The sequence below is a fragment of the Hyla sarda genome, chromosome 3 (genome assembly GCF_029499605.1).
Source record: "Hyla sarda isolate aHylSar1 chromosome 3, aHylSar1.hap1, whole genome shotgun sequence".
Lineage (NCBI taxonomy): Eukaryota > Metazoa > Chordata > Amphibia > Anura > Hylidae > Hyla > Hyla sarda.
Genome location: NC_079191.1, coordinates 444732415 through 444746339, shown reverse-complemented (window position 1 = coordinate 444746339; position 13925 = coordinate 444732415). Strand labels below are relative to the sequence as shown.

Sequence of the window (13925 nt, the reverse complement as noted above, 5' to 3'; positions counted from 1 at the left end):
TCCTCTATACTTCTTACACTACTGCCCCTACAGCTCCTCTATACTTCTTACACTGCTCCCCCTACAGCTCCTCTATACTTCTTACACTGCTCCCCTACAGCTCCTCTATACTTCTTACACTACTCCCCCTACAGCTCCTCTATACTTCTTACATTACTCCCCCTACAGCTCCTCTATACTTCTTACACTACTCCCCTACAGCTCCTCTATACTTCTTACACTACTGCCCCTACAGCTCCTCTATACTTCTTACACTACTCCCCCTACAGCTCCTCTATACTTCTTACACTGCTCCCCCTACAGCTCCTCTATACTTCTTACACTGCTCCCCCTACAGCTCCTCTATACTTCTTACACTACTCCCCTACAGCTCCTCTATACTTCTTACATTACTCCCCCTACAGCTCCTCTATACTTCTTACACTGCTCCCCCTACAGCTCCTCTATACTTCTTACACTACTCCCCTACAGCTCCTCTATACTTCTTACACTACTCCCCTACAGCTCCTCTATACTTCTTACATTACTCCCCCTACAGCTCCTCTATACTTCTTACACTACTCCCCTACAGCTCCTCTATACTTCTTAAACTGCTCCTCCTACAGCTCCTCTATACTTCTTACACTACTCCTCTACAGCTCCTCTATACTTCTTACACTGCTCCCCTACAGCTCCTCTATACTTCTTACACTACTCCCCTACAGCTCCTCTATACTTCTTACATTACTCCCCCTACAGCTCCTCTATACTTCTTACACTACTCCCCTACAGCTCCTCTATACTTCTTACACTACTCCCCTACAGCTCCTCTATACTTCTTACACTACTCCCCTACAGCTCCTCTATACTTCTTACACTACTCCCCTACAGCTCCTCTATACTTCTTACACTGCTCCCCCTACAGCTCCTCTATACTTCTTACATTACTCCCCCTACAGCTCATCTATACTTCTTACATTACTCCCCTACAGCTCCTCTATACTTCTTACATTACTCCCCCTACAGCTCCTCTATACTTCTTACACTGCTCCTCCTACAGCTCCTCTATACTTCTTACACTGCTCCCCCTACAGCTCCTCTATACTTCTTACACTACTCCCCCCTACAGCTCCTCTATACTTCTTACACTACTCCCCTACAGCTCCTCTATACTTCTTACACTACTCCCCCTACAGCTCCTCTATACTTCTTACACTGCTCCCCACTACAGCTCCTCTATACTTCTTACACTACTGCCCTACAGCTCCGCTATACTCCTTACACTACTCCCCCCCCTACAGCTCCTCTATACTTCTTACACTACTCCCCCTACAGCTCCTCTATACTTCTTACACTACTCCTCCTACAGCTCCTCTATACTTCTTACACTACTCCCCCTACAGCTCCTCTATACTTCTTACACTACTCCCCTACAGCTCCTCTATACTTCTTACACTGCTCCCCTACAGCTCCTCTATACTTGTTACACTACTCCTCCTACAGCTCCTCTATACTTCTTACACTACTCCTCCTACAGCTCCTCTATACTTCTTACACTACTCCCCTACAGCTCCTCTATACTTGTTACACTACTCCCCCTACAGCTCCTCTATACTTCTTACACTGCTCCCCCTACAGCTCCTCTATACTTCTTACACTACTCCCCCTACAGCTCCTCTATACTTCTTACACTACTCCCCCTACAGCTCCTCTATACTTCTTACACTGCTCCCCCTACAGCTCCTCTATACTTCTTACACTACTCCCCTACAGCTCCTCTATACTTCTTACACTGCTCCCCCTACAGCTCCTCTATACTTCTTACACTACTCCCCCCTACAGCTCCTCTATACTTCTTACACTACTCCCCTACAGCTCCTCTATACTTCTTACACTACTCCCCCTACAGCTCCTCTATACTTCTTACATTACTCCCCCTACAGCTCCTCTATACTTCTTACACTACTGCCCCTACAGCTCCTCTATACTTCTTACACTACTCCCCCCTACAGCTCCTCTATACTTCTTACACTACTCCCCTACAGCTCCTCTATACTTCTTACACTACTCCCCCTACAGCTCCTCTATACTTCTTACACTACTCCCCTACAGCTCCTCTATACTTCTTACACTGCTCCCCTACAGCTCCTCTATACTTCTTACACTACTCCCCCCTACAGCTCCTCTATACTTCTTACACTACTCCCCCTACAGCTCCTCTATACTTCTTACATTACTCCCCCTACAGCTCCTCTATACTTCTTACACTACTCCCCCTACAGCTCCTCTATACTTCTTACACTGCTCCCCTACAGCTCCTCTATACTTCTTACACTGCTGCACCTTTGTTAGTTTCTTACTCAGCATTAATCATTTTTTGAGTCAAAGGCTGAGAGCCACCCGAGTCTGAGATCTACCTGGAAATACTTAAGTTGTCACAGACATAGGATGGTGGGGTAGCCGGCGGCAACATCCGGGGTCATTTTTTCAAGTTCCACTATACAAACTGCCATAAGGCAGGGACAAAACTATACAACAATGTGTTACAATGAGGAGCTGAAGTACGGAAATAACCCAAAACAACAGTTTGAGCAGAACCGCCCCCGCAGAGACCAGAGGAACAGAACCGCCCCCGCAGAGACCAGTGGAACAGAACCGCCCCCGCAGAGACAAGAGAACCAGAACCGCTCCCGCAGAGACCAGAGGAACAGAACCACTCCCCGCAGAGACCAGAGGAACAGAACCGCCCCTGCAGGGACCAGAGGAACAGAACCGCCCCCACAGATAAATATAACATAGATATGAGATAGATAGATCATTTCTTACCGATCAGGCCTTGCTCCAGGGTGAAGCTCTTGTGGGTGAACATGCACTCGAACGCCACCAGATGGAAGACTTTATTGACGGTGTTATGGGTCCCCACAATCCGGACGTATCTGGAAGACACAGGGACGATGACATCACAGATGTCCTGACAACGTACACTACGATTACATTAACCCTTATGTCACATACACAAGACCTCCTGCCACAACCTTCCCCCCATTATCATTGAGACAGCACTGGAGGGGTTAATAGGAGCTTCACCTGGCCCAGCAGGGGGCACCCAAGAGGTGACAATAAACCAGGAGATCTGTGAATGCAGCTCTGGATTTGACTATAGTAGATTATGTAGCACAAGCTGAGCGTCCCCCAGATCTGTGAGGTGCGAACATGGCCCTGCACGCATGATGTATTTAAATCTGTCTCCAGAGCTGCACTCACAATCCTGCATCAGAGGGAGGGCGACTGCGGGGACGGAGATCAGAGCGGAGGGCGACTGCGGGGACGGAGATCAGAGCGGAGGGCAACTGTGGGGACGAAGATCAGAGCAGAGGGCGACAACGGGGACAGAGATCAGAGCAGAGAGCGACTGCGGGGACGGAGATCAGAGCAGAGGGCGACTGCGGGGACGGAGATCAGAGCGGAGGGCGACTGCAGGGACAGAGATCAGAGCGGAGGGCGACTGTGGGGACGAAGATCAGAGCAGAGGGCGACTGCGGGGACGGAGATCAGAGCAGAGGGCGACAACGGGGACAGAGATCAGAGCAGAGGGCGACTGCGGGGACAGAGATCAGAGCGGAGGGCGACTGCGGGGACAGAGATCAGAGCGGAGGGCGACTGCGGGGACAGAGATCAGAGGGGAGGGCGACTGCGGGGACGGAGATCAGAGGGGAGGGCGACTGTGGGGACGGAGATCAGAGGGGAGGGCGACTTTCGGGACGGAGATCAGAGCGGATGGCGACTGCGGGGACGGAGATATCAGAGTGGAGCATCCGCCGTTGTACGCCTCCTTCCTGTCGCCCCCTCTATTGTTCCTTCCTGCCCGTCATCTCTCTCTCCTCTCACCCTAATGATGTCCCCCAGTTTCTCCTCCCCCCCCCACACCCCCTCCCCCCATCACCCCTTCTGAGGGTCCAGGACACCGGGCGCTCCGTCCATCCTCCATAACCTCATTTCGCCTTCCACCCCGGCGGACGATTCCTTCGGATTTATTTTAACGTTAATTTATGGCGTCTGGAGTCGAAGCGGTTTCTGAGGCCGCGGATATATCTCATCCAGTGCAGACGTTCCCCTCCGCCATATATTACCGTGCCAGGAACCTTGAGGGAGTGCGGCAGTGAGCCATGCTGGACAACAAGGAAGGAATGAACACGGTAGAGCGATGGCTTCATCACTACTGACCTGTCCGATAAGATGGCGCCAAACACGAGGCCGGCCCGAAGAACATCCGAGATGTCACCCCAGGACATTAACCTTCGCCTGTCACAGTCTGTTCTTCCTTATATCTAAAGCAATAGGGGACAAAAGCCCTCACCCAGCTTTCCCACACTCCTCAATGACAACCCTAATAGACAACGTAATGGTGGCAATAACTCGTGGAACTCTGCTTTCCCAGACTAATGAATTACAAATCTGAATCCATGATGTTAACTGTCAGCAGAATAGTGTGTATATTACTTTAAGACGCCTCTTGTATATAAGGTGTGTGTGTGTATGATGTCTTATACTGCACAATGTTGTGCACCTTTCTGTATGGAGTGGCGAGCCGCAGTACACCGCAGCACTATCATACCCTGCCAGAGTACTGGGCATCAGTAATGGCCTTTCCTGGCTGCCAGCATCAGCACCGGCACTCAAAACACTGACCTATACTATATACTACTATGTAGTCCAACATGCTGGGAGTTTGGCAACAGCTGGAGGCACTCCTGTTTGGAAAACACTGACCTTTACTATTTACTACTATATAGTCCAACATGCTGGGAGTTGTAATTTTTCACTAGCTGGAGGCACCCCTGGTTGGGAAACACTGACCTATACCATATACTACAATATAGTCCAACATGCTGGGAGTTGTAGTTTTGCAACAGCTGGAGGCACTCCTGGTTGGGAAACACTGACCTATACCATATACTACAATATAGTCCAACATGCTGGGAGTTGTAGTATTGCAATAGCTGGAGGCACCCCTGGTTGGAAAACACTGACCTATACTATATACTACTATATAGTCCAACATGCTGGGAGTTTTGCAACAGCTGGAGGCACCCCGTGTTGGAAAACATTGACCTATACTATATACTACAATATAGTCCAACATGCTAGGAGTTGTAGTTTTTCAACAGCTGGAGGCACCCCTGGTTGGAAAACACTGACCTATACTATATACTACTATATAGTCCAACATGCTGGGAGTTTTGCAACAGCTGGAGGCACCCGTTTGGAAAACACCGACCTTTACAATATACTACTATATAGTCCAACATGCTGGGAGTTGTAATTTTTCAACAGCTGGAGGCACTCCTGGTTGGGAAACACTGACCTATACCATATACTACAATATAGTCCAACATGCTGGGAGTTGTAGTTTTGCAACAGCTGGAGGCACCCCTGGTTGGAAAACACTGACCTATACTAAATACTACAATATAGTCCAATATGCTGGGAGTTTTGCAACAGCTGGAGGCACCCCTGGTTGGAAAACATTGACCTATACTATATACTACTATATAGTCCAACATGCTGGGAGTTGTAATTTTTCAACAGCTGGAGGCACCCTGGTTGGAAAACACTGACCCATACTATATTCTACTATATAGTCCAACATGCTGGGAGTTGTAGTTTTCGTTTGGGGCAGCCGCTAAGCCACAGGCTGTATCAGGGCACGCTGGGAGTTGTGGTTAGTAACTAACTGAAACTCTCGATTTTAATAAAAAATAAAAAAATAAAAAAAAGTGATCAAAAAGTCCCATCAAAACAAAAATGGTTCTGTTAAAAACTACAGATCGGGCGCAAAAAATGACCCTCATACAGGACGCGTATAAGGAGAAATAAAAAAGTTATAGGGGTTAGAATAGCACAAAATTTCCCCCACATATGTGTATCCTGTGATGTCACGCATATATAATGAATACCCTGCCGGTATTTACCCAACCAATCCTCCAACTCCCGGAATATACTATACCAGTGTTTCCCAACCAGGGGTGCCTCCAGCTGTTGCAAAACTACAACTCCCAGAATGCCCGGACAGCCGTTGGCTGTCCGGGCATGCTGGGAGTTGTAGTTTTGCAACAGCTGGAGGCACCTTGGTTGGAAAACACTGACCTATGCTATATACTACTATATAGTCCAACATGCTAGGAGTTGTAGTTCTGCAACAGCTGGAGGCACCCCTGGTTGGAAAACACTGACATATACTATATTCTACTATATAGTCCAACATGCTGGGAGTTGTAGTTTTCGTTTGGGGCAGCTGCTACGCCACAGGCTGTAATCAGGGCACGCTGGGAGTTGTAGTTCGTAACTAACGGCAACTCCCAAATTTATTAAAACATTTTTTTTTAAAGCGATCAAAAAGTCCCATCGAAACAAAAATGGTTGTGTTAAAAACTACAGATCGGGCGCAAAAAATGACCCTCATACAGGCCGCGTATAAGGAGAAATAAAAAAGTTATAGGAGTCAGAATAGGACAAAAATGTGTATCCTGTGATGTCACGCATACATAATTAATTATGCAAAGTAGCACGGGCGGTATTTTTTGGTCAAGAAAGGTGGGGACCCTAACTGCAGAGACTGGAACAACCCTGTAAGAACCTTCAATATGGCAGGGGATAGACTTCCAGAGACAGTGGCACAGAAGGGGTCAGAGCTGCTGTTACCTCTGATGGCGGCCTGCAGAGTATCACACCACCCCTGACCTTGGTTATGGATCCATTCTATTCTTACATATTGGTTTCCACCCAACTTTGCCAGGAGTAGAGAATTAAGGCGAGGAGAATGGATTCTGTACCCGCTGGATGTAGGGCACGACTCAAGGACTTCCATTTACTGAAGAGTTTTAGATTTTATGAGGAAATTCTCTCGAAATACAAAGTCGAGCTGTAAAAGGTAAATTACCCAACACTCCCTGAGACTTTTACAAGAGGCTCCAGACTGCGCAGGATATGGAGGGAATTACGGGTGAAAATGAGAACTAATAATACGGTGGAGCGTGTGTCCTCACCACAATATTCTGCCGCTCCCCGTACAATAATATTCACAGATCTCACTGAGGAAATAGACAAAACATCGCCGAATTAACGCCAATCGTGTTAAACAGAGGCGATGGCTGTGCTGGAGCAACAGCGCCACCAAGTGGCATCCGCCGGGTATGAGGAGCGTTAACTCTGCCATCAATAATTCAGGGCAGGGAATGCAGGAGGCGTCCTTGGTTGGGATGTGTTTTAGCACCTCACCAGACAGCGGTGTATCATTTATTATTGAATGGCGCAGAACATTCCAGTAATGTCCCCCCCCTAAGAATAACAAAGGAGGATCAGACCCTCAGGGGACCAGAGAAGTTGGGAAATTACTCACATATTGGACTTTGCTTTTTATCATTACTTTACTGGGTAAAAAGGGCAAAAATGGTAAAGAAAACAAGCAAACAATGGAAATGCATTATTTCTCCATGAATAAAATGTAATCTCCGTGAAAATGTAATCCCCTCCAACCCATGCTAAAGCATCTGAAACAACAATCTTATGGAAGGGGCTAATGGAGTAGTAGAAGTAGGGCTGCTGTGACTACTGGGGTAGTAGTAGGGCTGCTGTGACTACTGGGGTAGTAGTATTAGGGCTGCTGTGACTACTGGGGTAGTAGTAGTAGGACTGCTGTGACTACTGGGGTAGTAGTAGTAGGACTGCTGTGACTACTGGGGTAGTAGGAGGACTGCTGTGACTACTGGGGTAGTATTAGGGCTGCTGTGACTACTGGGGTAGTAGTAGTAGGGCTGCTGTGACTACTGGGGTAGTAGTAGGACTGCTGTGACTACTGGGGTAGTAGTAGGGCTGCTGTGCCTACTGGGGTAGTAGTAGGGCTGCTGTGACTACTGGGGTAGTAGTAGGGCTGCTGTGACTACTGGGGTAGTAGTAGTAGGACTGCTGTGACTACTGGGGTAGTAGTATTAGGGCTGCTGTGACTACTGGGGTAGTAGTAGGACTGCTGTGACTACTGGGGTATTAATAGGACTGCTGTGACTACTGGGGTAGTAGTAGGGCTGCTGTGACTACTGGGGTATTAATAGGACTGCTGTGACTACTGGGGTATTAGTAGGGCTGCTGTGACTACTGGGGTAGTAGTAGGGCTGCTGTGACTACTGGGGTAGTAGTAGGGCTGCTGTGACTACTGGGGTAGTAGTAGGGCTGCTGTGACTACTGGGGTAGTAGTAGGGCTGCTGTGACTACTGGGGTAGTAGTAGTAGGGCTGTTGTGACTACTGGGGTAGTAGTAGGGCTGCTGTGACTACTGGGGTAGTAGTAGGACTGCTGTGACTACTGGGGTAGTAGTAGGGCTGCTGTGACTACTGGGGTAGTAGTAGGACTGCTGTGACTACTGGGGTAGTAGGGCTGCTGTGACTATTGGGGTAGTAGTAGGACTGCTGTGACTACTGGGGTAGTAGTAGGACTGCTGTGACTACTGGGGTAGTAGTAGTAGGGCTGCTGTGACTATTGGGGTAGTAGTAGGACTGCTGTGACTACTGGGGTAGTAGTAGGACTGCTGTGACTACTGGGGTAGTAGTAGGGCTGCTGTGACTACTGGGGTAGTAGTAGGGCTGCTGTGACTACTGGGGTAGTAGTAGGACTGCTGTGACTACTGGGGTAGTAGTAGTAGGGCTGCTGTGACTACTGGGGTAGTAGTAGGGCTGCTGTGACTACTGGGGCTGTAGTAGTAGGACTGCTGTGACTACTGGGGTAGTAGTAGGACTCCTGTGACTACTGGGGTAGTAGTAGGACTGCTGTGACTACTGGGGTAGTAGTAGGACTGCTGTGACTACTGGGGTAGTAGTAGGACTGCTGTGACTACTGGGGTAGTAGTAGGGCTGCTGTGACTACTGGGGTAGTAGTAGGACTGCTGTGACTACTGGGGTAGTAGTAGGACTGCTGTGACTACTGGGGCTGGGGTAGTAGGACTGCTGTGACTATTGGGGTAGTAGGGCTGCTGTGACTACTGGGGTAGTAGTAGGGCTGCTGTGACTACTGGGGTAGTAGTAGGACTGCTGTGACTACTGGGGTAGTAGTAGGACTCCTGTGACTACTGGGGTAGTAGGAGGACTGCTGTGACTACTGGGGTAGTAGGAGGACTGCTGTGACTACTGGGGTAGTAGTAGGACTGCTGTGACTACTGGGGTAGTAGTAGGACTGCTGTGACTACTGGGGTAGTAGTAGGACTCCTGTGACTACTGGGGTAGTAGTAGTAGGGCTGCTGTGACTACTGGGGTAGTAGTAGGGCTGCTGTGACTACTGGGGTAGTAGGAGGACTGCTGTGACTACTGGGGTAGTAGTAGGGCTGCTGTGACTACTGGTGTAGTAGTAGGGCTGCTGTGACTACTGGGGAAGTAGTAGTAGGGCTGCTGTGACTACTGGGGTAGTAGTAGTAGGGCTGCTGTGACTACTGGGGTAGTAGTAGGACTCCTGTGACTACTGCGGTAGTAGTAGGGCTGCTGTGACTACTGCGGTAGTAGTAGGGCTGCTGTGACTACTGGGGTAGTAGTAGGACTGCTGTGACTACTGGGGTAGTAGTAGTAGGGCTGCTGTGACTACTGGGGTAGTAGTAGTAGGGCTGCTGTGACTACTGGGGTAGTAGTAGGACTCCTGTGACTACTGGGGTAGTAGTAGGACTGCTGTGACTACTGGGGTAGTAGTAGGGCTGCTGTGACTACTGGGGTAGTAGTAGGGCTGCTGTGACTACTGGGGTAGTAGTAGTAGGGCTGCTGTGACTACTGGGGTAGTAGTAGTAGGGCTGCTGTGACTACTGGAGTAGTAGTAGGACTCCTGTGACTACTGCGGTAGTAGTAGGGCTGCTGTGACTACTGGGGTAGTAGTAGGACTGCTGTGACTATTGGGGTAGTAGTAGGACTGCTGTGACTACTGGGGTAGTAGTAGGACTGCTGTGACGACTGGGGTAGTAGTAGGGCTGCTGTGACGACTGGGGTAGTAGTAGGGCTGCTGTGACTACTGGGGTAGTAGTAGGGCTGCTGTGACTACTGGGGTAGTAGTAGGGCTGCTGTGACTACTGGGGCAGTAGTCGTAGGACTGCTGTGACTACTGGGGTAGTAGTAGGACTGCTGTGACTACTGGGGTAGTAGTAGGACTGTTGTGACTACTGGGGCTGTAGTAGTAGGACTGCTGTGACTACTGGGGTAGTAGTAGAGCTGCTGTGACTACTGGGGTAGTAGTAGGACTGCTGTGACTACTGAGGTATTAATAGGACTGCTGTGACTACTGGGGTAGTAGTAGGGCTGCTGTGACTGCTGGGGTATTAATAGGACTGCTGTGACTACTGGGGTAGTAGTAGGGCTGCTGTGACTGCTGGGGTAGTAGTAGTAGGACTGCTGTGACTACTGGGGTAGTAGTAGGACTGCTGTGACTACTGGGGTAGTAACAGGACTGCTGTGACTACTGGGGTAGTAGTAGGGCTGCTGTGACTGCTGGGGTAGTAGTAGTAGGACTGCTGTGACTACTGAGGTAGTAGTAGGACTGCTGTGACTACTGGGGCTGTAGTAGTAGGACTGCTGTGACTACTGGGGCTGTAGTAGTAGGACTGCTGTGACTACTGGGGCTGTAGTAGTAGGACTGCTGTGACTACTGGGGTAGTAGTAGGACTGCTGTGACTACTGGGGTAGTAGTAGGGCTGCTGTGACTACTGGGGTAGTAGTAGTAGTAGTAGGGCTGCTGTGACTACTGGGGTAGCATTAGGGCTGCTGTGACTACTGGGGTAGTAGTAGGACTGCTGTGACTACTGGGGTAGTAGTAGGACTGCTGTGACTACTGGGGTATTAATAGGACTGCTGTGACTACTGGGGCAGTAGTAGTAGGACTGCTGTGACTACTGGGGTAGTAGTAGGGCTGCTGTGACTGCTGGGGTAGTAGTAGTAGGACTGCTGTGACTACTGGGGTAGTAACAGGACTGCTGTGACTACTGGGGTAGTAGTAGGGCTGCTGTGACTGCTGGGGTAGTAGTAGTAGGACTGCTGTGACTACTGAGGTAGTAGTAGGACTGCTGTGACTACTGGGGCTGTAGTAGTAGGACTGCTGTGACTACTGGGGCTGTAGTAGTAGGACTGCTGTGACTACTGGGGCTGTAGTAGTAGGACTGCTGTGACTACTGGGGTAGTAGTAGGACTGCTGTGACTACTGGGGTAGTAGTAGGGCTGCTGTGACTACTGGGGTAGTAGTAGTAGTAGTAGGGCTGCTGTGACTACTGGGGTAGCATTAGGGCTGCTGTGACTACTGGGGTAGTAGTAGGACTGCTGTGACTACTGGGGTAGTAGTAGGACTGCTGTGACTACTGGGGTATTAATAGGACTGCTGTGACTACTGGGGCAGTAGTAGTAGGACTGCTGTGACTACTGGGGCAGTAGTAGTAGGACTGCTGTGACTACTGGGGTAGTAGTAGGACTGCTGTGACTACTGGGGTAGTATTAGGGCTGCTGTTACTACTGGGGTAGTAGTAGGGCTGCTGTGCCTACTAGGGTAGTAGTAGTAGGGCTGCTGTGCCTACTGGGGTAGTAGTAGGACTGCTGTGACTACTGGGGTAGTAGTAGTAGGGCTGCTGTGCCTACTGGGGTAGTAGTAGGGCTGCTGTGACTACTGGGGTAGTAGTAGGGCTGCTGTGACTACTGGGGCTGTAGTAGTAGGACTGCTGTGACTACTGGGGTAGTAGTAGGACTCCTGTGACTACTGGGGTAGTAGTAGGACTGCTGTGACTACTGGGGTAGTAGTAGGACTGCTGTGACTACTGGGGTAGTAGTAGGACTGCTGTGACTACTGGGGTAGTAGTAGGGCTGCTGTGACTACTGGGGTAGTAGTAGGACTGCTGTGACTACTGGGGCTGGGGTAGTAGGACTGCTGTGACTATTGGGGTAGTAGGGCTGCTGTGACTACTGGGGTAGTAGTAGGGCTGCTGTGACTACTGGGGTAGTAGTAGGACTCCTGTGACTACTGGGGTAGTAGTAGGACTGCTGTGACTACTGGGGTAGTAGTAGGACTCCTGTGACTACTGGGGTAGTAGGAGGACTGCTGTGACTACTGGGGTAGTAGTAGGACTGCTGTGACTACTGGGGTAGTAGTAGGACTCCTGTGACTACTGGGGTAGTAGTAGTAGGGCTGCTGTGACTACTGGGGTAGTAGTAGGGCTGCTGTGACTACTGGGGTAGTAGGAGGACTGCTGTGACTACTGGGGTAGTAGTAGGACTCCTGTGACTACTGGGGTAGTAGTAGGACTCCTGTGACTACTGGGGTAGTAGGAGGACTGCTGTGACTACTGGGGTAGTAGTAGGGCTGCTGTGACTACTGGTGTAGTAGTAGGGCTGCTGTGACTACTGGGGTAGTAGTAGTAGGGCTGCTGTGACTACTGGGGTAGTAGTAGTAGGGCTGCTGTGACTACTGGGGTAGTAGTAGGACTCCTGTGACTACTGCGGTAGTAGTAGGGCTGCTGTGACTACTGGGGTAGTAGTAGGAGGGCTGCTGTGACTACTGGGGTAGTAGTAGTAGGGCTGCTGTGACTACTGGGGTAGTAGTAGTAGGGCTGCTGTGACTACTGGGGTAGTAGTAGGACTCCTGTGACTACTGGGGTAGTAGTAGGACTGCTGTGACTACTGGGGTAGTAGTAGGGCTGCTGTGACTACTGGTGTAGTAGTAGGGCTGCTGTGACTACTGGGGTAGTAGTAGTAGGGCTGCTGTGACTACTGGGGTAGTAGTAGTAGGGCTGCTGTGACTACTGGGGTAGTAGTAGGACTCCTGTGACTACTGCGGTAGTAGTAGGGCTGCTGTGACTACTGGGGTAGTAGTAGGACTGCTGTGACTATTGGGGTAGTAGTAGGACTGCTGTGACGACTGGGGTAGTAGTAGGGCTGCTGTGACGACTGGGGTAGTAGTAGGGCTGCTGTGACGACTGGGGTAGTAGTAGGGCTGCTGTGACTACTGGGGTAGTAGTAGGGCTGCTGTGACTACTGGGGTAGTAGTAGGGCTGCTGTGACTACTGGGGCAGTAGTCGTAGGACTGCTGTGACTACTGGGGTAGTAGTAGGACTGCTGTGACTACTGGGGTAGTAGTAGGACTGCTGTGACTACTGGGGTAGTAGTAGGACTGCTGTGACTACTGGGGCTGTAGTAGTAGGACTGCTGTGACTACTGGGGTAGTAGTAGAGCTGCTGTGACTACTGGGGTAGTAGTAGGACTGCTGTGACTACTGAGGTATTAATAGGACTGCTGTGACTACTGGGGTAGTAGTAGGGCTGCTGTGACTGCTGGGGTATTAATAGGACTGCTGTGACTACTGGGGTAGTAGTAGGGCTGCTGTGACTGCTGGGGTAGTAGTAGTAGGACTGCTGTGACTACTGGGGTAGTAGTAGGACTGCTGTGACTACTGGGGTAGTAATAGGACTGCTGTGACTACTGGGGTAGTAGTAGGGCTGCTGTGACTGCTGGGGTAGTAGTAGTAGGACTGCTGTGACTACTGAGGTAGTAGTAGGACTGCTGTGACTACTGGGGCTGTAGTAGTAGGACTGCTGTGACTACTGGGGCTGTAGTAGTAGGACTGCTGTGACTACTGGGGCTGTAGTAGTAGGACTGCTGTGACTACTGGGGTAGTAGTAGGACTGCTGTGACTACTGGGGTAGTAGTAGGGCTGCTGTGACTACTGGGGTAGTAGTAGTAGTAGTAGGGCTGCTGTGACTACTGGGGTAGCATTAGGGCTGCTGTGACTACTGGGGTAGTAGTAGGACTGCTGTGACTACTGGGGTAGTAGTAGGACTGCTGTGACTACTGGGGTATTAATAGGACTGCTGTGACTACTGGGGCAGTAGTAGTAGGACTGCTGTGACTACTGGGGCAGTAGTAGTAGGACTGCTGTGACTACTGGGGT

General features: G+C 50.1%; 1 protein-coding gene across 1 annotated transcript in view; it reads right to left on the bottom strand.

Moving 5' to 3' along the window:
* Positions 1-13925, bottom strand: part of BTBD9 (BTB domain containing 9) — a 130192-nt gene that overhangs the window by 53921 nt on the left and 62346 nt on the right. Inside the window, exon 7 of the mRNA XM_056568668.1 lies at positions 2806-2915. Within this exon, the coding sequence (XP_056424643.1) occupies positions 2806-2915 (110 nt within the window). The remainder of the gene's footprint in view (positions 1-2805; positions 2916-13925) is intronic.